The following is a 25,724-nucleotide window of genomic DNA, read 5'->3' on the forward strand; positions in this document are numbered from 1 at the left end:
CCGTTACCCTCCTCTTGCGGGAAGGGCGGGGGAGGCTGGAGGCGCGTGCTCGCGAGCTGCGTGCTCGCGTACGTCGCCGGGTTCGGCTGCGTCCGTCCCGCCGCCCGCCCGTTGCCGCCGCCGCCGTCGCCGCGCTTTCGCTTCGCCGGCCGCCGCCTAGGGGGGCTGGGGCCGGGCCAAGCCGCCGCCGCCGAAGCTGTTGCCGGGATGCCACGGGTGTACATCGGCCGCCTGAGCTACCAGGCCCGGGAGCGCGATGTGGAGCGCTTCTTTAAGGGCTACGGGAAGATCCTGGAGGTGGATCTGAAGAACGGGTGAGGAGGACGGAAGAGGGGCCTGCCGGGTGGGGACGGGGCCCCGGCGGTGGCGGGGAGGCCGCGGGGACGGGAGTGGGACGCCTACCCCGCGCGGAGCTGCCGGCCTGCTCCGGCTCCGCCATAGTCGCGGCGCCTCGGGGGCGCGGGTAGGCCCCGGTTCCCACTGCGCCTGCGCGGGTGGGGGTGGTGGAGGGATAATGGGAGCGATGGTGAGGCTCTGAGTGGGACGGGAAGAAGGAAAACCTGAGTGGGATTGGGGCGCTGGGAGGGAGGGCACAGCTCCAGGGCTCCGGGGAGGCCTGGGTTTTTCCTTCCCAGGCGCTGGAGCCGGAGCCTGGTTCATCTTCAGTAGAGACCGACCTTTCCCGCTCTGAGGGCTGCTGGAAACAGATTTCCTCCTCCCTTTTCACCTCTTCCCCAGTCTAATGGATCAGATGGTCACAACGCATCTCTCCCGGGGACTGGAGCTCTGAAGGGACGCCCTTTATAGACTTGCCATGTGCTACACTTTTTTGGGCGGGAGACTAGTTTGAGTAGTCTAGGGACGGTTTCGAAAGTATCGGCTTGCGGTGCTGAAAGCCTTCACCGTTCCCTCTACAAGGGTAAATTAAAGTCTTAGCCTGCTATCTTCAAGACTGCGTACAGAGTTTCCATGCTGGGGTTTCCGTTCTCCAACTTGCCAAAAAATTGTTTTGTCGTTGTAGAATTTGTTAGAGAATAGTGGCCACCGTGACTAGTCAACTAGTTGATGTAGACGGAGACCTACAGTTTAGGAAAGTGCTAACTTACTACCCACCCGGGTATGGTCTGTTACCTAATCTACTTTGGTAGAGCAGGGCCCGCAGGGGCTACAAGTTTCAGGGGAAGCATGAGGAGTCAGCCCTGGAGAAGATATTCTACGGGGAAAACTGTGAGAACCGGGAAATGTTAGGTAGGACTTCAAAGACATGGATATAAAAAAATAAAAGGAGTGGGGGAAGCATTTTAGGGTACTAAACCTTGGCTGTTAGAAGAACTCTTGGCTTTTTTTTTTTTTTTAAGATCTACTTTGCAACAGGTCTGATATAGCTAGAGTTTACTCCCCAATGTAATACTAGCAACTAACACTTGAGAAGTTATAAAAGATACCTAGGTTGAGCATTTGAGAAAAATTGGAAGCTACAATGTACTCAAACTGTTGGCTGAGTTTAAAATTTTAACAAGTCATTTCAAATTGATTGTTAGGAAGGATCACCTTCTTACTAAGGAAAATGTCCTCCATCAAGTGTTTATTATGAATGCTGATTTCTTTTAGAGTAGAAGGTTTAGGAAGTTACTCATTTTGTTCAATAGAGCTTTCATTCTTAAACATACTAGATAAAGTGGGCAGGGGGTTGTTCTTGTGATACATATCATATGTCTGAACAATCAAGTTCAAACTCCCAGTTTTCTTCAGAGCCCAATTAAGTTGACAGTAAATTTTGTGGGGAAAGCATGGGTTTTGAAAGCAAACAGGCCTGGGTCAAATCATAGCTTCACCACTTACTACCTATGGGCAAGTTACTTCTCTGATTCTGAGTTTCCTCATCCACCAGGAAAAAGATTAGAGATAATAGTTGTAAAGCATTTGGCTCATAGCTGTAAATGGTAGCTATAATCAAAGGGATTTGACCTTGATCATAAGAAGACATCTTAGCTTAAGTGTTTAGTAACACGAAGCGTATTTGGTGAGGTCTGTTCTCTAAGGTTACTCAAGTGATAGCAGGAAATGATGTTGATGTTAATAGGAAAGCTAATTAATGGAACAAATATGTTGATAACCGACAAGATGCCTCTACTGTGCTAAATGAAGGGAGGAGGCAGAAAAACAGTTCTGCCCTTGAGTGAATTAAGTGCTTGTGGTTATAACATACACTTTGAGTTAAGCAATGCTTGCTCTCAATTTAAACTCACGAAGTGAAACTTGGAATGGTTTGTCTGAAATAGGCTTTGAAGTGTGGATTGACTGGGGCTTGAAGTGTCTGGGAATAGTGTATGTCATAACTGGTGATGGTAGAATAAGGAAGAATTTTGAGATATAATAAAGAGTCTAGCTTGGATTGAGTCTCATGAATGATCTAGAAGTTTAACAACATAAATCAGAAACAACTGTAAGATTTTACACTAGACATTCAAAATCATGGATAGGAGTTCAAATGCTCTGGAGGGAATAAATGAGCAACCTGAGAAATGGTGATCTAAGAGGAAGAATCGATCGATCCTTCCAGGACCCTAAATACGTGGGTCTCTTGGGGAACTATTCATTTTTACAGTTGTGCTGCTAAACCATGATATGCATGAAATCTGTGATTGAAAGTCAAGGGAATGAAGAATGGGAAGTCATTTTAGGGATTTGAAGGCAGGTGTGACAGTCACCAAACAGGTGCACCTCCTGGTAGCATTCAGGAATCATTGCAGAGGAAAATGACTTCTGAACAAAGGACCAATGGTATATAGATGTATTTCAAGCAATTGACTGGATTAGATGGCAGTAGCACAGAGGAGTTTGAAAGGATGGCATAATTTAGCAACATGTGTAAGCTTATAGTCCTGGAAACATAGGAAGGATAGTAGAGCCCCTTGAGAAGCCTTTTTAACATATCTGGATTGTGATTATTAGTAACTGAAACTCAAAAGATTTTGGATGGTTAGGGCTTTGAAGAATTGCTGAAGAGTTCAAATTTGTAGAAGTGAGATTTATCAGTAGACAGTAGCTATATTGAGCTGAAGGGTTGTAGGTAAAGTTCTGAATTAATTAAGTAGGCATAAAGCAGTGGTATAATAGAAAGTTGACCAAATGAGGCAGCAGATGAGCTCTCCAAAGGAGATTTAGTATCCAGGAGAACATTTTATGGACCCTCTTGGGATTAGGAGAAGGGAGATGTATGCAGTGGTGTATTGCCTGCTTTTATTGTACCAGGTAACCCTAATCTAGATTGCTTTAGTTTTAGAGAACTCCTGGAAGGATGGTTTAGTTTGGCACCACGAACATGACATAAATCTCCCACGACAGCATAGGCCACTCCAGATCCCCTCTGGTCTCCTCCATTTGTATGTGCCACACTAACGCCAGCAAGAGCCACGGTGGGCAGGGGCCAAGGAAGCAACAATATTAGCAGCTGTGTTTACAGCCTTCCAACTCTGTGGTAACTTTTGCTGTCTTTGATTATTTGTGAATTCTGTGAGCTTTCTTTTTTATTAGTAAATCACTTTTTTCATGTAAAATGTAGATTTTTTTTTAAGTACAGTACTTTTGCCACAAAATATTGTGGTTTTGGTCTCAGATCTTTATATTTTAATTTTGCCATATTTTAGTCAATGAATGAAACATATCACATCCTAAGATTATTTTTGCCTAGTAGCTGGACAGGTAAACCCCCAAACCATTGAGGGTTTGGGGGGGTTTTGGTTTTTTGTTTTAGTTGGTTAAATGTGTGAATTAAAGCTCTCCAGGGAAACTTGGCTATAAATTTCAGAACCTTTGTTTCATATTACAGACAGTGAAATTGTGAACAGCCAGAATTTTCAGGGATGTCCTGGTCTGTGTAGTTGGATTTTCATGATATCTAAGTATTACCAAGAAGTTTTTTGTTTTCACCCTCTGTTTTAAATTCCTTCAAGTAGAAGATACCCCTTAGTTAATATTTTAAATATGTTACGGCTTTCAGTGAGTCAAGTCGTTGTTCTTTTTGTCCCTGAGCACTGTAGGGCGCTGTTAGGCCTGAGATACTGGGATGAATCTCTGCCAACCCCAGAACCTCCAAAGAGATTTTCTCTTTTGACTGAATCCTTGATGCGAGCTTGTTTTTCTTCTTGTCTTTTAAAGAGGCAATAAGGGAAATATAATTGATGTTCCAGGTTATTGGTTTCTGGTTAATTGAACTGGTAGTTTAGTATTAAAAGCCCATTCTTGGGAACTCCCTGACAGTCCAGTGGTTAGGACTCTCTGCTTTCACTGCTGAGGACCCAGGTTCAATCCCGGGTCAGGGAACTAAGATCCTGCAAGCTGCATGGTGTGGCCAAAAAAAAAAGAAAAAAGCCCATACTTAATCTGTGTAACATTTCAAAATAGTATGTATTTATTTCTGATTATAAAAATTTTACATATTTATTGTACATTTTTTTAAATATAGAGGACAAAAAATGAAAGATGACAGTACCTGCACTTTGAGACTTTGTCTTTTTCCGCACACAGGTGTATGCACTTCTTAAGCCTCCCCGCCCCCCTTTTTCACATTGGATTCGTACTGTACGTTCTGTCTTGTAACCAGCTTCTACCTGATCCTTTTGTCGTTAAGTGTTCTCCCACAACCTAATTCTTAAGGGCTACATATATTCCCACATATAAATACTATTTAATGTACATAAGCAAAACCATGTTGCAAGACATTGAGGTTGTCTTTGGTTTTCCACTATTTTACACGTATATAACGCTGTGGCAAATATCCTTTATGTAAATCTTAGGGCAGATTCCCGAAAATGGACTTTGGAGTCAGAGTGTATATAGCTGTCCCTCAGTATAATCACAGGATTGGTTCCAGGACCCACTGCAGATACCCGAGTCTACGGATGCCCAAGTCCCATAGTCATCCCTCCACACCCACGGGTTCAACCAACCCAGGATATGGAGAGCTGAGTGTACACATTTTTAACTTTTGCTACCTTTTGGTTTCCATGGTATTTGTTTATATTTTCACCTGCCGTATTTAAGAGTTCCTATTTTTCTGAATTCTCAACTACTCTTGATCATAATTTTTTAATATTATGACTTTTTAATTAGAATGTCTAAAAATATATATTAGGAAGTTGTCTTGCAGCCTTTAAGCCTTATCTGTTTAGCCTACCAAGCATAACAGGTTCAAGAACTTTTTATAGAAAATAACTTTTTGACTGATTAGAAAATAAATACAGGTGCATTGTAGATAATTTAGACAATACCAACAGCAGAAAGTAGAAAAGAGGTATCATTAAGAATCCTTTTAACATAGACAAGGTCTTATGTGCAATTTTATGTCCCACTTTTTCTGCTTAATTTTTCTCATATATTTTTTCTGTTACATTAAAATCTTTCTCATAAACATCATTTAGGGCTGCATGAAATCCATTGTATGGCTATATCATGATTTACCCAACCATTCCTCCTAGGCTGTCTCTCAATTCTTGCTGTTCTGTATAACCTTGTGATGGATATCACGTGCAAAAAACTTTGTTTGCATTTTAGTCATTCCTTAGGACGGATTCTATGAAGTAAAATTCATGTGTCACAGTAGGAGTGAACACTTTGAAAGCTCTTGATGCATATAGCCAAATGTCCTGCGAAGCTGTGCCAGTTACACTTATACCAGCAGTGCATGAGCACGCCCATCATGGCAGCCTCGTCACCACTGAGCCGGCCGTACTGTTTAGAGTCTTTGCTAATTTAACAGGTGAAATGGTTTCAGGTGTTTTAACCAAGAACTTTTTTCTTAAACAAATAAGAAATCATGAGAAACAGGGCTGTGGATTAAGTAGCATTCTGTCATTGTTTTATTCATAGTATCGAATGTAACTTACAAATGTGACCAAGTTGTTTTTGTACTGAAGTCTCTTGCTGAGGTCAACATACCTCCCCCCAAAATATATTAGGTATGTTACTTTTTTTCTTAAGCCATGGGTAATTTTTAAATTTCTGTCATTTTGAAAAGTCATTGCCAAGAAACCATACTGTGCTGCGGTTTGACCAAATGTTACCACCTTAAACTGCCCTGGCTTGAGACTTCCACTCCTTGTTCCTGGTTTCCCAGTCAGTTTGTGATAAGAATAAACATCATCTGTAATTACTTGGCCAAGTCATTTAAAATCCCTATTCCTCAGTTTAATAGCTTGCTCCTCCCTTCCTTATTGATGTATCATGAATAAAAGGGCCACGTGAAGTATTTTTCCCTTCTTAAAAGGTAGGCACAGGATGTAGACTAGATAAAATGTGGTTTGGGTTCATGGTATTTTTGGATACATCGAAGTAACCTAAACAGCAAATTGGTTTTTTGTTGTTGTTGTTTTTTGTTGTTTTTTTTGCGGTACACAGGCCTCTCACTGCTGTGGCCTCTCCCGTTGCGGAGCACAGGCTCCAGACGCGCAGGCTCAGCGGCCATGGCTCACGGGCCCAGCCGCTCCATGGCATGTGGGATCCTCCCGGACCGGGGCGTGAACCCATGTCCCCTGCATCGGCAGGTGGACTCTCAACCACTGCGCCACCAGAGAAGCCCGCAAATTGTATTTTGAGATCCTCGGAAGAAAGGTGCTCCAAGCATCTGAGAGAATACTATTGGGGGTGGTATTTATAAGTTTGTAAGCTAACACTGAAATTTTAAAATAAGTGTTGTCTCTAGTTTGTACTGACGGGGAAACTGAGGCACGGGGGATTAAATGACAGGGCCAAGGTTACAAAATGAGTTATTGACAGCTCCGGAAACTGAAGATCTTTCTTATTTACATACCAGATAGAGCATGGGTGGTGTCAGCCAAAGTTGCTCTCGTGCTGTTTCCTTCCAGACGATTCATTCCTATCCTTTGGGGCTTGCCTCCAAGGGTGAGAAGGTAGTTCAGGTTCCACAGCCTGAAGTCCTTAGTCTCTCTGCAGAGGCTTCCAACAAGCTGCCAAGTTACTGCCAAAAGTGAGACAGGTGCTATTTTTTTTATGACGTTGGCCCCAGACAGAGACTGCTACTGATTCTCCTCAGGCTACTCTTTGCAGAGCTGAAGGATGGTATCAGCTTTGTGATGGCTGACCAGGGTAGGATCTATGCAAGTAAATGCAGTGAACAGTCTCTGTCCTGTTGTCATAGCTAGGGCTGTCTGGTCTTGGAGTATCCTGAAGGTGAGGGATGGATTGTGCCCTGGACTTGCACACCTGTATTTTGAGGAAATGCCCTACATGACCTTTCCTGTGTGTTGAGATGAAAGTCTAGAGGTCCTGGAACTGCACATGATGCCTGAAGAGCCACTTAAAGGGCCCTCCGCCAGGGCCCCAACCGTGTCTTGTTCCTGGATGCCAGATGGGGGCCTCCATGAACACAGACCTCCAAGGCCTAGAGAGGGGGAAACTGGAGGAGGGAGGTTTGAATTCAGCCGTCAGGAGTGAAAGAGGTGAGCAGGAGGCTTGGGTGAGGGGTCAGGAGCCACAGACCAGATGAACTGACTTTGAGAAAAGTTATTTCATGTGGGTGAAACGAAGCTATTGATCCATTAATGTTTAAGGAATTTGAAACATCCATTAAAATATAAAGTGAATTAAATGACTGATTTTCAAGGGAAGGGCATCCCCAAGAAATAGCATGGGGAGTGGCATCTTTAACCAAAAAGAAAAAGAAACAGGGACTGTGGGGTGGTTATGAGGGACATGGAAACAGCCGAGATGGTCCCAAGAGACATAATTTCTAAGAGGCTTTAACACCTGTTACCCTGCCTATAGTGTGGTTTTAGAGGTAAGTACAAACTGGTTTTGTTTGTAGCTTTGGTGTGGAATCAGGTAGTGTTGTCTGCTGAGTGTACACCTTTACTTCATTAACTACAAGTAACAGTGATTCTATCTTACGTTCTAGGAGTTTTATTCTAAATTAGCAATATGACTTTCATCTCTTGAGTTTTTTTTAAATTGTTTTTAATTTGTGATTGAGTCTTCATGAGCTTTATTGTGTCATCGGGGAATAGTTGATCTCTTTTCTTGTGAGACCTTTTAATTTCATTTACCCTTAGTGTGGATAAGTGTCAGAAAATTGAAATGTACACGGGTATGATTATGTTTGCTCCCCTTTAAGGAAAGCAGCCCTGTTGACTTTAAAAGGTCACAGTGAAACACTTCATTATGACAGAGGGGTTATGGTTGTGATAGTTTGATCCACAAACTATTTGCACGTATGTTGCTTCCTGCGGGTGGTCCCATTTTATAGGATAGAAATATGGTAGCAGCCTAGTAAAAGTGAATTTGCTTAGTTCATTTTTGAAAGGCTTTTGGATAGTTGAAACAAAATGGCAAATAGGCCCATAGACCAGTTACAAAGTAAGACTAGATTTGAAATTGGGTACAGATTCCTCTCTTCCTCCTGCTTTCTGAAGGAATTTTGTATTATCACTTAGTTTTTAGAATAATGATTGTTTCTGTTCTCTTTTCCTCACTCCAGTATGTGAATATTCCTCCAGAGATGGGCTGGTATTTTCTTAATGATTTGTTATCTTTCTCTGTTTTCCTAGACTGGTGTTAAAATTTTGATAACTGACATACAGGTTTGGTTCCACTATTAGCTTAGAGGATGTTCACAGCTTACTAGTATTAGTACACACCAGATGCAGAAATGGTATTTCTTGCCATTTAATATTTCTCATAAGATGCTAATATTCATGTGGGCATTTGTCTTCCACAGCATATAATTTGATGTAACTGATTTTCTGTGCTAGAGCTTGTGTTTCTCAAACTGTTTGCTCTGTGGACCACTTCTTTCCACTGGTGTGGAGATAGTAGAACATGGTGTTGGAGTGTTGATTTTAGGTTAGGACCTAGGGTTGAAGAATCCCAGGTGTTGGGTAGCCTTTACTTAACTGCTGTAAGCGTTCATTTCTTCATCTATGAGATTATCAGTAAATCTCAGAGTTGTGAACATTATTGTAAAGGATTTTGAAAAGGGAAAGAGTCCTGGTGGGCTAGAGTAGTCATGTTAATAGTGGTTTGGAGTTAAATCAGATCATAGATGGCTGTCATCTGCAAAGTAGTTTTCTGGTTGCTGCCATAATCTTTGTATAATTGGAAGTCTGTAAACTTTATAGCATTCTTTGATTTCTCATCCATTTTTTTCCCACACCATTCATGCTTATATTTTTTGGTCCCGGTCACCATTCCTTACAAAACTAATTAAATGCATTCTTAAATACATAATACTGTCAATATCCATTCACATCTACCACCTCTAGGCCAAACCTTCCATCATCTCTATGCTGGTCTAATTTTTGCTGAGCCTTAAAACCAAAGACAGATTCCAGGGGTTAATATGGGGCCTCCAGAATGGGGATTGCACAGAATAATCTTATTTTTCCTCTATTCTTCTAGTCTGTTATGTTCTGAACCCACACATGTTTTCGGAAGGACCAGATGGCTGACACTGGCTAATGGGAACCAAAAGACGAGTGAAAGTAACCTGGTTGTCACATACTCCAAGCTTAGGGGTGCTTCACCTGCCCCAAGATCAATTTCTTTTTTCCTCTGGAGAATTGACCCAGCTGTATCAAAAAACGTTAATACAGCCTGGCTTATCTAAGGTTAGATTATCAAGTCAAGCAGCAGCATTTGTTGAATTTCAAAGGATTGTGCTCAGGACTGTGGGAGAAAAGAAACAGCTGCCTTTACAAAGGCACTGTGACCTTGTGGTTAAGAGCTTGGGTTTTGGAGTCAGATGGACCTGGGTTCTAATCCAGCTATACCGCTTAGGAGCGCCTTGACTACAAGCCAGTTGCTTAGCCTCTCCCAGTCTCATTTTTCTCATTGTAAAATGGGAGTAATAGTAGTAGTAGTAGTGCATTCTTCGCATATGATATGAGGAATGAATGAAATATTATAGATGAATTATTTACTGTGTGCCAGGCACTGCTCTAAATATTAGCCTTTGTTAATATTAAAGAGCTCATAATCAAATGAGAGGATAAGCACAAACGAAAAAGAACAAGGCTTGAAAGGTCAACAAAACATTATCATGTAAAACATAAAATTGAGTAGAAGTGCTAATGCTAAAGACAGTGCTAAAATGCTTAGAGTCCGGCAAGTTTCTGAGACTTCATGAAAGAGAATTCTCAAGTCTATGGAAGATGGTTGCTGTGATTCACCTTGCGTAATCAAGGCATTCCAGGTTTAGAGAATGGCATCAACAAAGATCTTTAGGAGTCAGTATAGACCTCTGAGCAAAAGAATGATGATAAAGCAGCAGACTTTCCCCACTACATTTAAAGAGACAAGTTGACTAAGTAAAAATAGCCATATTCTTGAACGAAGGAAGGTGATCACACAGGAAGAGACCTCCCTGGGGGCCCAGCAGAAAGAGCACACTGTAAAACTAGGCAGTGCACTAAGTGGGCAACCAGAGAAGAACAGCCAAAGGCAATGACAGTGTTTTTAGGAGTGAATCAGGTGGTCAGGGGACCGAGAAGAGAGGAATCATGAGGTAGGTTTTCTTCTTTGAAGGTGGGGAAAGATCAAGTGCAGACTGAGCTGTGGCCAACGTTTGCAGACCAGGAATCCACACTAGCTCTAAGCAGAGAGCCCTTGGTGTGCGGGAACTGCCAGTTTGCCGACGCGAAAAGAGCCCCAGACTGGGTACTGGTGAGCCCTGAAGCCGCACCCCAGCTCTGCCACTCAGTGAGCACGGGTAAGTCATCCACCTTCCACGGGTGGCCGTGATGGCCCTCCCTCCTGAGGCCAAAGAGAGGGAGGCCGGAATGCCCAGAGCAGCCTCCTTCCTGTCTCAGGATAAAAAGGATCTCAGGAACCCACTTCGTGTGGTAGGAGCTCCTAGTGGTGGGTTATAAGCAACCCTCGGTTACTGGGATAGTCAAATTGCAACCATAATCCGTGACTCAGAGCAGTGAATGTGACATTGGTTAATTCTACTTGGAGGGCCTGACCACTGCTTCCCTGGAATTTTGCAGACCTTTGGAATTGGGGGCACTTACATGGTTGTCACTCACAAGCATTCTCTGAGTTGGCCTCACCTGAGCACTAGAGAGTTGGTTGCAGAAGTGTCTTTCTGCAGTTTACCAAGCACTTTATGCAGAGAGCGAGAACTTCCATTTTTTATTACTATCCTGTTAGTGTGCCCTAACTTTTTTCACCTCATAACACAAGCTGGCTGAAGCCTAGGATCAACACTGAGTGCTTTGAAAGAGAGCTGTTTGATTCCTGTTCACTGAATGCCGTTTCTTTCAGGGTAGATTTAAGGGCTCTGCCCTTAAAGTACATTGCTGTTGACCCTAGTTTCAGGGTTCAAGCCACCCCATGGGTTAACTTCAACAGATGAAAATTTTTCCTTGGCTACAGCAACATCCCTAATCCTGACCAGCCATGGAGAGGTTCGGTTCTTGCAAGGAAAATGAGTGAATGTGGGAATGGCTCACCACATTGGGAAAACAAAACTCACATCCTGCTGATGGTTGGCTGAGGACTGTCATGTCCACATACAAAGAAAAGCATGTGGCACAGTTTTAGGACAAAGGTGAGCAGAGATCCACCGTGGAAAGGGGCAAATTTTTCTTATAGAGAGAACATCCAAGGCGTGCCCCGGCGGTAAGCAGTACTGGCGGGTGACAGCAGGCACACGCATGGAGGCTTGCTTTCCCTCGCTCCTCGTCCCCACGCCCCGTCAGTCAGCTGGTGGTGCGCACCCCCTTAGTCATGCCCTGTTCAGTGAAGATGTTTGGAAGACGGAGATGGCCCTAAGCCATTTCTGGAGGGGTGAGATAGACTCCCCAGCCTCTTTAGTAGGACATACAGCGTGGTATTTGGGACCATTGGTGTAGGTTATTAGATCAGGGGAAGACTATTCAGCAACAACACAACCTCAGGTGGTAATTTGTCTTGGGTGAAAAAGTGTGATTAACATTTTGAAAATTGAAGTCTTGGAGTACTTTAGTTTTAAAAACATGTCATTCCAGTTCTAGAATTTCAGAGTTCTGACTGATAGTCTGAGCAGTACATCAGCTGTTGAATGAGGAAGACCAGCACAATTGGCAGTGGTATTAGAATGGACTAAAGTTTAGAACAGCCCACGTAATTCAACGTGGCTTTTGTTTGTGGTATCCAGAATACCTACCTATAGTTGGTAAGAATCATGGTGCCCACTTTTCTTAGAAAATGGCAGTAATTCCTCGGCCATCATTTTTTGACTAAATTTGTTGGGATTAAATGCGATCTAGAGGAAAAGAGTGGGAAAAGGCAATAGCAGAGAAACATTCAAGAAAGGAGTTTTTCTTTTAATTGAAAAAATTTACATTTAATAGGCCATGCTTTTTGTTCTTTCACATAGGTGTAGAGAGAAAGGTTGAAAGATACAACATCTGGGAGTCAAGCCAGAGGAGGCATATTGGTGGGGTTTTGGTTTGGTTTGGTTTTTGTCAGTCCCTACCTTAGAGGGATTTATTAATTTGTCGTAGATTCATTCTCCTGAATTCCTTCATCTTCTTCATTCTCATACTAGAATTACTGAAAGATGGTTGTTTTTAATAGAGAAGAGGAAGGGTGTCTGCAGCTAGAATTGAGAAATTTATCTGCTGGGTTATGTTTGTAAGGCTTATCTACAGGTCACACCAGAGATATGTCTACATAAATACACACATGCCAAAACATAGTGTGTGCACACATGAATGCGTGTATTTTATATCCCTCCTTTGACAAATGATTCAAAAGGAGAGTACTTTTTGGGAGAGGAGATTAAAGCACAAAGGGATGTTAAGATCGATTTAGAAAGATTCTCCCATGTTACCAGGAAGAGCTTTGCTTTCTTAAAGGCACTAGAATTTAATTCAGAGACAGTTAAACTATTTAAATAAAACTAAAATTTCATCCCATTGTTAAGCCAGAGGAAGACTAATTTTCATTTTAACTGTCATACTTTTGATGTTAGGAGAAACCTCAGAGATACGTAGTATAGCTCCCTCATTTCACGGATAAACTAGGATCCAGAGAAATAAAATGATTTAAATGTGCTTTTCAGAGTTGGTTTATTGCAGAACCAGGACTAGAACCCAGGCCAGTTCCTGCTGCTCCAGTTTTAGGTAGAGTTCTGGAGTCATGCCACAGGCTTTGAATGTCAGCTTTGCTGTTTTATTATGCACATTGTTTAATGCGATGTGCCTCAGTTTCCTCATCTGTAAAACAGATAACAGTACCTGGCTCTCGGGTATTGTGATTATTAAATAAGATAACATTGTTTAGTACATAGAGATTACTTAATAAATATTAAGTACCATTTTATTGTTGCTATCTAGTCTTCCTGCCTTAATTGGGGAACCCATTCACTCCACTTACTTACCAATTACTCCAGTTACTTACCGAGTGAAGCAATTCTTGCAGTAAAACTGATCTAAATAAACAGTGATGTGGTAGAAACGACCACACACTAATCTGGTCTTTACTTTGCTCTCAGAACAGGAATCCTGTCAGGTATGGTTTATGGTGCAGGAGTATATTTGGTTTAGTCTTCCAGGCCCACCCAGCATGTCAGTGACAGAGAGAAGTGACAGTCAGGTTCCTGATTTAATCCTTGGACTGGATTTTGACACTAAAATGTTCCAAATAGATTTTGTGGCTTTTCACAGAGTAGTAGCCAAGATTTTTCTGTGAAATAAATTTGATCTTAAGTCAGCTGTTTTAATAAGTTACTAGGATATCCCCAAAATGTGGCTAAGTAACTTGCTTGTTGAGGAAAATGGGGTGTTCTGTGACTTCTTTATTTAATCCTCGGGAGTCAGCGTTGTCCTTATGACATCACATCAGATGAGTTAGGGGCACTGAATGGTGCCAAGGCAGTGTGAACTCTTAGAGGGGCATGGAGGCCATTTTATCATGCCCATGTTGGATGTTTTCTCTCATCCCTCTATACTTGGCATCTGGGCAGGTGGACAAAGCAGACCTGTAACCAATCTCGACAACTAAATTAAGGAAGGTACTCTTGGGGGCAGGAGGTATTTTATGATCTATTTAGGAATAAACCAAAGCAGAAAGTAGTTAGATTTGATTTTTTTATTAGCTCTTTTTTATTTATTTTGTCTCTAAAAATGATAGTATAGCTTTCCTGATGACTCACTCTATTTAGGAAAGAAAAAAGTACCTGCAATATATTTTATCTATTAAAGATTTTTAATGATCATAAAGTACTTTTTAACATAGGAAGGTATTGATTTGGAGAGGCTTTACTTTGCCAAATATGACAATCATGGTCAAAATCATTCTTATTACGCTGCTCGGCAATTCCAGCTTACGGAAGTGTGAAACCATGTTTTAAAGATTTCATAACCCATAAGTTGAGCCAGGTGTCTTCTGAATTGTGTTATTGCAGAACATTTCCCATTAAACACTGGGTGTTTCTGTGTTTCTTTTCTTTAATGGAGTTGAGATTCAGTGCCTCTTAAAGTTTGAATGCCACTCATAGACATTTCAGCATAAAGAACCCTCCAAAGTTTTTAGCTGTACATTGTCACCTTGAGAGACTCTTGTTTGCTAGAAACTCTTTAATCTTTAGTAAAGGAGGAATTCCTCAATTCTGAGTTCTCTCACTTAACATGTTGCTGAGTACAGCATTACATGCTAAAGAAACCGGAATAATTTTGGTCAGGCTGGATAAGCTTCTGGCAAGTCTTGTAACCTGTTTTTAGTTCCAGTAGGTGTAAACCCAGAGGGAAACGGTAGTCAGTATCTGCCTATATACATAGCTCTGTTAGAGTTTAAAGATGTTGCTTGTAACTTGTATGATTAAGATGGCTTTAGTTTGTAGGTATAGGCAGTGCTCACAAAGCTAGACTTTTCACAGCCACATCAGAGCAAACTAAAAGTTTCTTGATAACAGTTGATAGGGCGTTTGTTTAACCTTGCTTATAAATATCTTACAAATTTTGCCTTTTAGTTTTATAATTTGTACTCTTCAGCAGGCATTAATAGGATGGGGGTAGGGGGTTGTTTTCTTTTGGATATATGTTAAACCACCAAACCTGTTTGCTGGGAAATTCCTAGCACTACTGTGTAAAAGAAGTTTGCACAGTTTGTTTATAGATTTTAGAGAATTCCAGCCTACCTAAAACCTCATGGAAATGAATTTGGAATATCATGAGGAAGAGAATAGCTCCAGATTTTTTTCACTGGTAGTTTCTAGAATAGTTAATGCACTTGTGACTTATTTGTTTAGGTAGAGAAACGGGAACTTTAAAAAAAATTTTTTCTTTCACTGAGGAGAGTCAAGGTACTGTGATATATTTTTTTTTTTTAACCTGGTTTGTTATTCCAAACATGATTTAACAGTTAAGACACAGTGCCTAAATGTAGGTCTAATTGTTCTCTAAGATACCACTTTGGGGCTAAAGCTAAAAAAAAAAATGAGTTTTTATGTGACTTGAAAGAGCAAATATTCAATCTTGTAGAATTATGTATTTTAATACCTTATACCAAGTATCCCTGTGGAGGTCTTTGCAGTTGCCACCAGCTACCTGGGGAACAGAAGAAGTGGTCTCTGTATATTTAGCCAGCCTCCTATTAGAAAGACAGGAGTCAGCCTTCAAAAGTCTCCCTGCCCTCTTGCAGTGCCTGTGGGCACAAAGCTGAGTGGTTTCTGCTAAAGGGAAGAGAAAGCTGGTCCGTAGTTTGCAAAACCCACCTAACCTGTGCTAAGCATGAACCTCATTGCTTTCTCTTTAATGTTAGTGGAGCTGGGTGTCAGAAGGGTGCCAGCCAGGACTTTGTTTGCTTTCTTCTAGATACGGGTTTGTGGAGTTTGATGATCTGCGAGACGCAGATGATGCGGTTTATGAGCTGAATGGCAAAGACCTTTGTGGTGAGCGAGTAATTGTTGAGCATGCCCGCGGCCCGCGACGGGATGGCAGTTACGGTTCTGGACGCAGTAAGCATTTAAAGGGCATTTGTATCAGTGACATGCCTCTGTTATTAAATGTTAATCTTTAAAGTAGTTAATTAATTAATGTTACATTGAAATGTATTGATATTTAAGCCATTTGTTTTATAAAATTTATGTATCTTTTTAAATGTAAAATTGCAAATAAACATCTTTAATAATGTTTAAGTGTAATTAAATTAATGACATAAATTTCTTGTTTTAACACTTTATAATTATGTTTAATGATGTGTGTTTGTGTTGTTGTTTTTTTTCTCTGTAATGCAATTGTTTAACATAGATTTAACAAAGACCTCAATGTTTTAATTAAAAGAATCCTTTGAGGCTAAGATGACTGCCTGTTCCATTTGCTGACCTTGGGTTACCTTTCCATGCGTGGCTCTTTGAACCATTGTGGCCCTTGGCTGACCAAAAACAGGAAGCCATGTGACGACCGCAACCTTTCCCCATTAGACCTGGGTGGTGAGGATCCCAAGGGTTAGACACAGATGAGATTAAACTGAAATAGGTGCCTGAAAATCTTTTTTTCGTATAAAATGTTCACAGAAACTTTAATCACTGTGAGTAACACCAGTAACTGATTTAGTAATTTGGTTATTGTTAAATTGTTGATAGTTTTTAATTTATGCATGTTAATTTTAAATATAAATATTAATGAATATACATACTTACAACTTTGTAAATTAAATTAAATTTTCATGTTAGCTGATTGCTCCTTTTTAAATCTAGATTAGAATTAAGGGTGGGGGTAGAGTTAAAATATATACTCTTTGGGGTGGGGGTAGACGGTATATTTAAGGGGAATATGTGCTGTATCATTTTTTCTTTTTCCTCCACTGAAGTAATCTCATCTATTTGAACCTTCCAAAGGTGGATATGGTTATAGAAGAAGTGGCCGAGATAAATATGGCCCTCCTACCCGCACAGAATACAGACTTATTGTGGAGAATTTGTCAAGTCGGTGCAGCTGGCAAGACCTAAAGGTTTGGGCCCTGTTAACCTTCTGGGTTACAGTTGGGCAGGAGTTAAAGTTGAGTTAAGGAAAGAGGTTATTTTATGCAGGCCCAGGCACACAGAGAAAACTTTCCCAAAGCATTTGGAGATTTTCCAATTAAAGTTTCCATAGGAACACAAAAGACACTGGAATCTCACTGCTACTGTATGTTATGGGGCCAGCATGCTAAGGACAACCTATGTTCTGTGAAATTTTCCTCTGTAGAGAGTGTTACAGAGAGGTAACAATGTAGTTTCTCCCTAATAAAGGAAAAACGGCAGCCGGCAGTTTCCTGCAGTATTAGTTGTAATGTGCAAGTTTGTGTCAGCTTCCATTGTAGAGCCGCATTGGTGAAAATGACTATCTGACCCATGTTCTTTTCTAAGATTTGTTTTTCATTGAATATTTGTCCTGAAAGAGTTTTAACGTCAAAAAGTACAGTCCTGTGGTGTACTGGCCATGCAGTGTACTGATCACAGCTCGTTTTTTGAAAATGGTGTTGGTTTTTAATCTCAAAAGAGAAAAACCTTATTGAGCGTGCCTTAACCTGGATGGTCTTAGGAGGGCAAATGTAAAGGTTGCTCAGAGTTTCCTATCTCACTTCTCATTTTAAGTCCATCATTAAACAAGTCATCTCTAGCAAAATGAGTATGTTTAGGTTCAGCAAAAAGTAGTAACTTATCAAAGCACTTTTACATCTTTTTTTTTCTTTTTTTTTTACATCTTTATTGGAGTATAATTGCTTTACAATGGTGTGTTAGTTTCTGCTTTATAACAAAGTGAATCTTTTTTCTTTTTTTCATGTGCTCTCAACAGTCTTTAGCGAACAAAGATAAGATCCAGAAAACGTTAATTCGCACAGTTGGTCGTAGCAGAAGAGCTGAGACTAAAACATATGCTGGTATTTTTTCTAGTACACTGTGTTGGTTGTCAGTATTACAGCAGGCCCTTACTGAGTGTCTGCCAACAGGGCTGTCCTCTGAAGGAGTGACTCCAGTATTCTGAGAGTTAGGATTGAACATTCTGGGTAGAAACTAGAGAGGCTTTCAAACTTGGGGTTAAAATGGAGCCTAGCCAGCCTCCTCAGTTGGTTTTATACTTCTGTGTGTTTGGCAGTTTCCCTCTCAGCAAAGGAGAGGAGTCGAGCCAATTTCCCAGGAAGTCAAGGGAGCCTTCAGAGCAGGACTTTGGAGCTCACCTGCCTGGGTGGAATCCCAGCTCTGCCACTTATCAGTTATTTTACTCCAGCAACTTACTTTCCTCTTGCACTTCATATTCCTCAACTATAAAATGGGAGAAATACTCATTTCTACTCAGAGTTATTGTGAGAAATGAATGCATTTTTATATAAAAAGCCTAGAATGGTTCCAGGCACAAATGCTAGCTATTAGTCACGGAAATGCAAAAATAAAACTAATGTAGGGTGGTATATTGTTAGTTTTTTAAAATGTATAAATTCATAATACCCAGTGGTGGTGTTGAGTTGAAATTTATAGAGTAGTGGCATTGAGAATTGGTCGTTTTACCCACGGTGCGGGTGTTGCTAAGAATTTAGGTCCAGAAGTCTGGCTGCTTATGTTCAGACCCCAGCTCCTTCACTTACTACCTGAACGACCTTGAGCAGTTTGCTTAATATCTCTTGTATTTCACTTCCCTGTAAAATAGGGATAATGATTGTATCTACCTCATGTGGCTGTAAATAGGACTAAGTTAATTAAATCCTACCTATCATCCAGTGAACATTCAATATGTTATCAGCTATTATTATTAATTTGGAAGTATGGCAATATCTCAACTTGCCCAGGACAGTCCCAGGTGTGGCATAACTTAATAGCATCTTCCTTTACTCTTAGATGTATCCCAGTTTGGATGATAAATTATATGGGCTCCCTGCCTTTTTCCCAGAGCCCCCATTCCTTCAAATAATTCAGCTGAAGTAAAGAAATTTTTGCATGAAGACGGTCATTGCTAGATTATGAATAACGGCCAAGGACTGTATATAAAACGCAGAAGTCCCAGCAATTGGGAAATCCTCAGAAAAAGTATTGGACACACTAATTATGAAGAATGTAATGTATGTTAAGACATGTAAACATTTTATGATGCAGTGAGCAGAGGAATAGTATCAAATGGCATATAGTCAGTGTTTGTAACTTTGCAAAATAGGGAGAGGAAAGCAATAACAAAAATGGACTGCTGTTGAATATTCATGTATTCATTCCACAACTGTTCATTATTGAGTATATATTATATACAAACAAACATGGGGAAATTGGCCACAAGACCCCAGATTTCATTTCCTGTTTAAACACTAATCACATCTTCTCTTATTTATATATCACTTCAGTATTTATCTGTCATGTTAGTTGTATTCTCTCATTGGGTTATATTAAGTCCTCAAAGAGAATGAGGAAAGAGGCTTAAAGTGGTGAAGGGACATGGGTGGTCATTCCACTTCAAAGCCAGAGCTGGAAAATATTGTTCTGTCGTCTTTTTGTCTTTCGTAATCCATTTTTGAATTTGTTTACCTTTTACCTTAGATATTTATCCACAGCTATACATGTTTTCAATAAGAATTTATGATGAAATGCAAAAGACCTGAGTTAAATGTAGTAACTTGAGCTTCTAAAGCTTCTATAAACAAAGAACTTGCCACTATAAAATTTGGGAAATGATAGTTAACTAAAAAATTTTATACTCAAACAAAACTATTTAAAGAAACAGTTAAATTATTTATTTATTATCTCTACTACCCACCTAATGCCTAACACTTCAGAGAACCTCAGTAGATGGTCGATGTGTAGTTGGAAATACTTAAGAGTCAACTTCATTCTGAGGAAAGCTAGCATTTCTTCCTAAAGGAAAGGGAAAACTTTCATTATGATGATGTTAGATATTTTCACAAAATGTGTCTTAACCTATTGGGGGATTTTGTTTTTCTTCAGGATTATATGCGTCAGGCGGGAGAAGTGACCTATGCAGATGCTCACAAGGGACGCAAAAATGAAGGGGTGATTGAATTTGTGTCTTACTCTGATATGAAAAGAGCTTTGGAAAAGTTAGATGGAACTGAAGTCAATGGCAGAAAAATCAGATTAGTTGAAGACAAGCCTGGTTCTAGACGACGCCGGTCCTACTCCAGGAGCCGGAGTCACTCAAGGTACTACTGATGTGTCAGCGCTTGCTGTAAATTCATTAATGAGCACATAGATAATCCATTTTCATTCTTCTGTTGAAGTCTCAGTACCATGGTGCCATCTGGTCCACTTACTCAGAACTTTGAACTGAACATTTATTTGTAAAACTCTTGAACTCTTTTGTCATGAGTACAAATAGAAGTAAAGTCCTTTTTCTGACGCAGGTATCAGTGACCTTCTCTCACGTTTCTTCTTGGGTCCCCTAAATCACACCATTACTGGGGGTGAACATGACAACTCACCCCTTGTTACTCTCCCAGATACTCCAGCTACTCAGGAGTGGAGACTTTGTCTTATTTGGTGGCTGTTTTGCAGATGGGCCAGGCATGTGTGAACAAGACACACATGCTCCGTGCCCTCATGAAACTCAATCTAGTGGAGAAGACGGGCATTGAGCAAATAATTACCATTGTGATAAGTATGTCAGAGGGAAAGTACGTGGCCCAACTCGTCCAGAGAGCTGGCAGAGGCTTCCCTAAGGACATGTCATAGAAGCTGAGACCTAAAGGATGAGTTGGACATGGTGGGCAGAGAGGGGGGATAGTGCCTTTTTAGCAGAGAGAGCAGCGTATTCTGAAGGCCCTGTTGTGGGGAAGGAGGAAGCAGAGGAGCGTGGCTTGAGATGAGGCAAAGAAGAGCGAGATCCTGCTGAGCCACAGGCCAGGTTAAGGGTTTAAGAGTAGCGGGAAGTCATTAGTCAAAGCTTTTCAGGTTTTGTTGTTTTGTTGTTTAACTCTTTATTATGGAAAACAATACATAAAGCATTAGAGAAAATATGAACCTTGAGTCCCCTTACACTTATCACCCATCCAGCTTCAGTATCTTTTATTTTGCCAGTCTTGTTTCATCACCCCCTCCTGCTTCATTGTTTGAAGGCAAATCTAGACATCCTGTCATTCTGCCTATAAAGTGGGTATCTCTAACCTTTTATTTTATAAATTTATTTATTTACTTTATAAATTGATTGATTGATTTTTGGCTGCATTGGGTCTTCGTTGCTGTGCCTGGGCTTTCTTTAGTCGTATCATACAGGGGTTATTCTTCATTGCGGTGCACGGGCTTCTCATTTCGGTGGCTTCTCCTGTTGCGGAGCACGGGCTCTAGGCACGTGGCCTTCAGTAGTTGAAGCATGCGGGCTCAGTAGTTGTGGCTCGTGGGCTCTAGAGCACGGGCTCAGCAGTTGTGGTACACAGGCTTAGTTGCTCCGCGGCATGTGGGAATCTTCCCAGACCAGGGCTCGAACCCGTGTTCCCTGCATTGGCAGGTGGATTCTTAACCACTGCGCCACCAGGGAAGCCCTAACCTTTTAAATAAAATCATGAGGCCATACCACAACAACACATCTGTATTCAGCTTTCCCCAATTGCCTCAAATATGTATGTATTTTTGTTGTTGGTTTGTTCATATTAGAATCCCAACTAGGTGTACACATTGCAATCAGATGACATGTGTCTTAATTCTCCTTTTAATCATGGCTGCATCCTCCTTCACCCTCTTTTTATTTTCCATCCATTTAGTTGTGGAAGAAACGGTTTTCTGTTTTGAAGATTTTTCCATAGTTGAGATTTTGCAGATTGTGCTCTTCTGGTGATGTCTAACACATCCCTTTATCCTGTCCCTCATATTTCCTATAAAGTCATAGTTAGGTCTTGGCGGGCATTTAGAGTAAGGCCAGTATTTTAGCAGGTCCTTTATACTTCCTGTTGCAGCACTTGTGTGGTGTCTGGATGTCCCACTTTGAATGATGATAACATGCATCCATGTGAGCCGTCCATTATACAGTTCTGCACCAGCATTCCACCCAATAGTGGGATTATTAACATCTGCTGATAATCATTACCTCGAGCCATTCAGCTGTGGTTGTAACATTCTGACTGTCTAGTTTTCTGTTCTTTGTGCATTTAAAGGCTGTAGTTCTATGAAGGATGATTTCCCTCTTCCACCCTTTTGCTACCACCCTAAAATAAATTTTTTATAAGAAATGGAAAATAAAAATTGATACCTTTATTTACCAATTTCCAGTATATTGAATGTGCCCAGCAACACCCAAAGGTGGTGGTGAGGTTGCTTGTTTAGTATTATTTTGAATGAGTTCTTGGATCTTTGCATATTTAATGTTTGGTCCATTGCAGTCAATTTGTTTTTGCTCAGATTGTTCTGTCTTTGGTCATTGGGAGCCCTTCAGGTTGGCTTCTCTGTCTTTTGGTTTTGTTTGATTTTTCTGTGACTGTGCTTTACTAAATACTTCCCCAAATTTTTTACTGCAGCATTTTCAAACATAAAATATTGAAAGAATAGTTCATAAACACTCATATGCTCTCCTTATAGCTTCAGCAGTTACTAAAATTCTGCCTTTCTCTCTGTATATTTATAGACACGCCCTATATATAAATAAATGTAGCATTTGAAGGGAGGTTGTGGAGAGTGACACTTCACCCCCAAATACTTCAGCGTGTATCTCCAAGAATGCAGATAAGCACAATTGTGTCTTCCAGCCTAAGAACATTAACAGTGATCCCGTAAAGTCATCTAGTGTCCAGGCTGTATTCAGATTTCCCCAGTTGTTCATGGCTGTCCTTAGAGCTGTGTTTTCTCCTGGCCAGGATCCATCCAGTCATGTATTGCAAGGGGTTATTGGGTCTCTTCAGTCTGAAGCAGTCCCCCGCCTCATCCCCCCCCCCCCCCCACCCCATGACAATTACTTTTTTTTGCTTTTTTTTTTTTTTTAAATACTGTCCCACATTCTGAATTTATGTTTCCTCTTTGTATTGTTGTACTTTATCCCCTGAGCTTCTATAAACTGGAAGTTAGGTCTAGAGAGGTGTGATTGAGACACAGATTAAACATTCTGAGCAAGAGTTCTTTCATAGATGATAGTGCCCAGGAATCTTTGAAAGTCTCTTTCCATCATGATGAGAGGTTCCGTCTTTGCCTTTCCTGCCCTGCACCTGGAATTGGTCATTTTCCCCAAGGGTTGCTTTTGGAAGGAAACGACAGAGTCCACAGTCTCGGCTTATTAGAGACTCTTTAATCTTGGAGGGTACAGTTGACCCTTGAACAAGCGGGGTTGGGGTGCCAGCCCTTCACATCCACAGTGCCCACACCTGTGGATTCAGCCAGCCACAGATCGTGAGGTACTGTAGTGCGTATCTATTGAAAAACCCCGTGTGTAAGTGGCCCCGGGCAGTTCAGACCCATGTTGTTCAAGAGTCAGCTGTATTTTTAAAACAGCTCTCTGGTCTCAGTTGAATAAATAAGTGAAGGGCAAAAGTGTATGCAGGAAGACTGGTTAGGGGGCTGCTGCGGAACCAGGGAGAGTGGTGGTGGCTTGCTGGGAGGCAGCCGAGGTGGATGAACTGGAGAAGGTTGAGAGGAGATTCAGCAGTGCAGAAGAGGCTGAGGCAGAGAGGGGAGTCGAGGGTGGCTGTGGCTCCTCGTGTGAGGAACTGGTGAATAACAGCGGCATCGGTGGGAATAAGGAAGGAACCCAGCAAAAAGAACAGGTCTGGGAGGCAGTGGGTTCAGGAATGGAGGCACTACGAGTTTCAGGCAGGCCATCCAGGTGGAGTGTTTGCGGGTGACTGGATCTCTGGGCCCAGAGCACAGGAGAGAGTTCTCTTTCAACTTTGTGCCTGGACACAGCCAGGGCCATGCATATTTTTTGATAGAAAGGATGTCTGAATTGACTCTTTTCAGCCAGCGTTTTGTCAGCAAGTATTAAAAACAAAAAAACTTTCTCCCCTAGATCTCGCTCTCGAAGCAGACATTCTCGTAAGAGCAGAAGCCGAAGTGGCAGCAGCAAAAGCAGTCATTCTAAGAGTAGATCCCGATCCAGGTAGGTCTTCCTGGTATTCACGCAGGGCCCACGTGTACCGTTTCCCACTTTGGTGTTAATGGTGTTCCCAGTCTTCCCTCACCCAGGATTCCCAGCTCTGGACTGGAGTCTCGGGGGTTCAGAAAGCAGTCCTTGGCCAGCACAAGCCGGGCTTTGTATTGTGGGGCACAGCTCCACGCATAGCTTTAGTCTGTTCTTCTCATGAGCAGCCTGAAAGTACGAAGTCACATGCGGCTTCGCCATCCCCGTGTCTCCCCAGGTCAGGCTCCCGTTCCCGGAGCAAGAGCCGCAGCCGCAGCCAGAGCCGCAGCCGCAGCAAGAAGGACAAGAGCCGGAGCCCCAGCAAGGACCAGAGCCGCAGCCGCAGCCGCAGCGCCGACAAGCGCCGCAGCAAGAGCAAGGACCAGGCCGAGGAGAAGGTCCAGAACAGCGACAGCACCGGCAAGTCCAAGAGCCGCAGCCCCAGCAGGCAGAAAAGCAAGAGCAAAAGCAGAAGCCGCAGTCAGGAGAGGGGCGCGCAGGAGAAGCGGGGCAGCGTGAGCAGGAGCCGGAGCCAGGAGAAGAGCCTGCGCAAGAGCCGCAGCCGCAGCCAAGGAGGCAGCCGCAGCCGCAGCCGCAGCAAAAGCAAGGACAAGAGGAAGGGGAGGAAGAGGAGCAGGGGGGAGAGCCGCAGCCGCAGCCGCAGCCACAGCCGCAGGAAGCGAGGCGGCAAGCGAGACAGCAAGTCGGGCAGCAGCAAGAAGAAGAAGAAGGAAGACGCCGACCGCTCCCAGTCCAGATCGCGATCCCGCTCGGGCTCGAAGGAGCGGGAACACGCCAAGTCTGAGCCTGGCCAGAGGGAAGGCCGAGGGGAGAGTGAGGATGCTGGCACCAATCAGGAGACCCGGTCCAGGTCGAGGTCCAATTCCAAATCAAAACCAAACCTCCCATCAGAATCACGCTCCAGATCAAAGTCCGCGTCAAAAACCCGATCCCGGTCCAAGTCTAGATCCAGGTCTGCGTCCAGATCGCGCTCCCGGTCTAGATCTAGGTCCCACTCAAGGTCCTAACTGGCTACGACCACAGCTGGAACTACCCGAGAAGTCTTTTGTACATGTTTGGTAGCCGTAGCACAAGTGATTGAAGTAGAACATATGTCACTGCTGTACATTTTTAACTCCCCTAATGGTGTGTCTACAATTGTTAAGTCTAAGCGCTTCCTCTCTGTAAAGCCTCCTGGCGTCAGGCCTTCCTGCTTGACTGAAAGCAGTCTTCTCTTTGAAAACCCCCTTTACTCATGGCCCACAGTAGAATATCCAAAATGCCTTGGCTTTGAGGCCTGGCCTTTCCTACAGGGAGCTCAGTACCTGGATGTCTTTAAGGCTGGAATGATGACATAGGTAGGTATGGTGAGTTCAACCATTTTGCCCTTGAATTGATGCCCTTTGATGTATGCCATTTAGTGAAAGTGCTAAGTCTTAAGTTTCCTCCCACTTTGGTTTCATATTTTTGGACTTAACAAAGTTGTGAATAGCACAGTCGAGGAAAATTGATACCTGCAGTAACCCATAGGAAATAAACTGTAGAGTTCCATATTCTGGTATTGTGATTATATTGTTTTATATTAAAAAAGAAAAGAAAAGAATTTTTTTTAATTTTATTTTTCCCCGTCTTGCAAAGTATAGTGACCCCTGTTTCCATTAAATTTGAATAAAGACTATTTTTGCTTGACAAAATTTCATGGTGCTT

General features: G+C 42.1%; 1 protein-coding gene across 1 annotated transcript; it reads left to right on the top strand.

The window, feature by feature from the left end:
- Positions 1–64: 64 nt before the first annotated feature.
- SRSF4 (serine and arginine rich splicing factor 4) lies at positions 65–25,724 on the top strand. Its single transcript, XM_029227715.1, has 6 exons — positions 65–314; positions 15,816–15,958; positions 16,841–16,953; positions 19,910–20,124; positions 23,907–23,996; positions 24,256–25,724. The coding sequence occupies exons 1-6, from the start codon at positions 208–210 to the stop codon at positions 25,043–25,045; spliced, it is 1,458 nt and encodes a 485-aa protein (XP_029083548.1). The 5' UTR covers positions 65–207; the 3' UTR covers positions 25,046–25,724.

The sequence above is a fragment of the Monodon monoceros genome, unplaced genomic scaffold, assembly GCF_005190385.1.
Source record: "Monodon monoceros isolate NGI ecotype Baffin Bay Population unplaced genomic scaffold, NGI_Narwhal_1 Super_Scaffold_18, whole genome shotgun sequence".
Lineage (NCBI taxonomy): Eukaryota > Metazoa > Chordata > Mammalia > Artiodactyla > Monodontidae > Monodon > Monodon monoceros.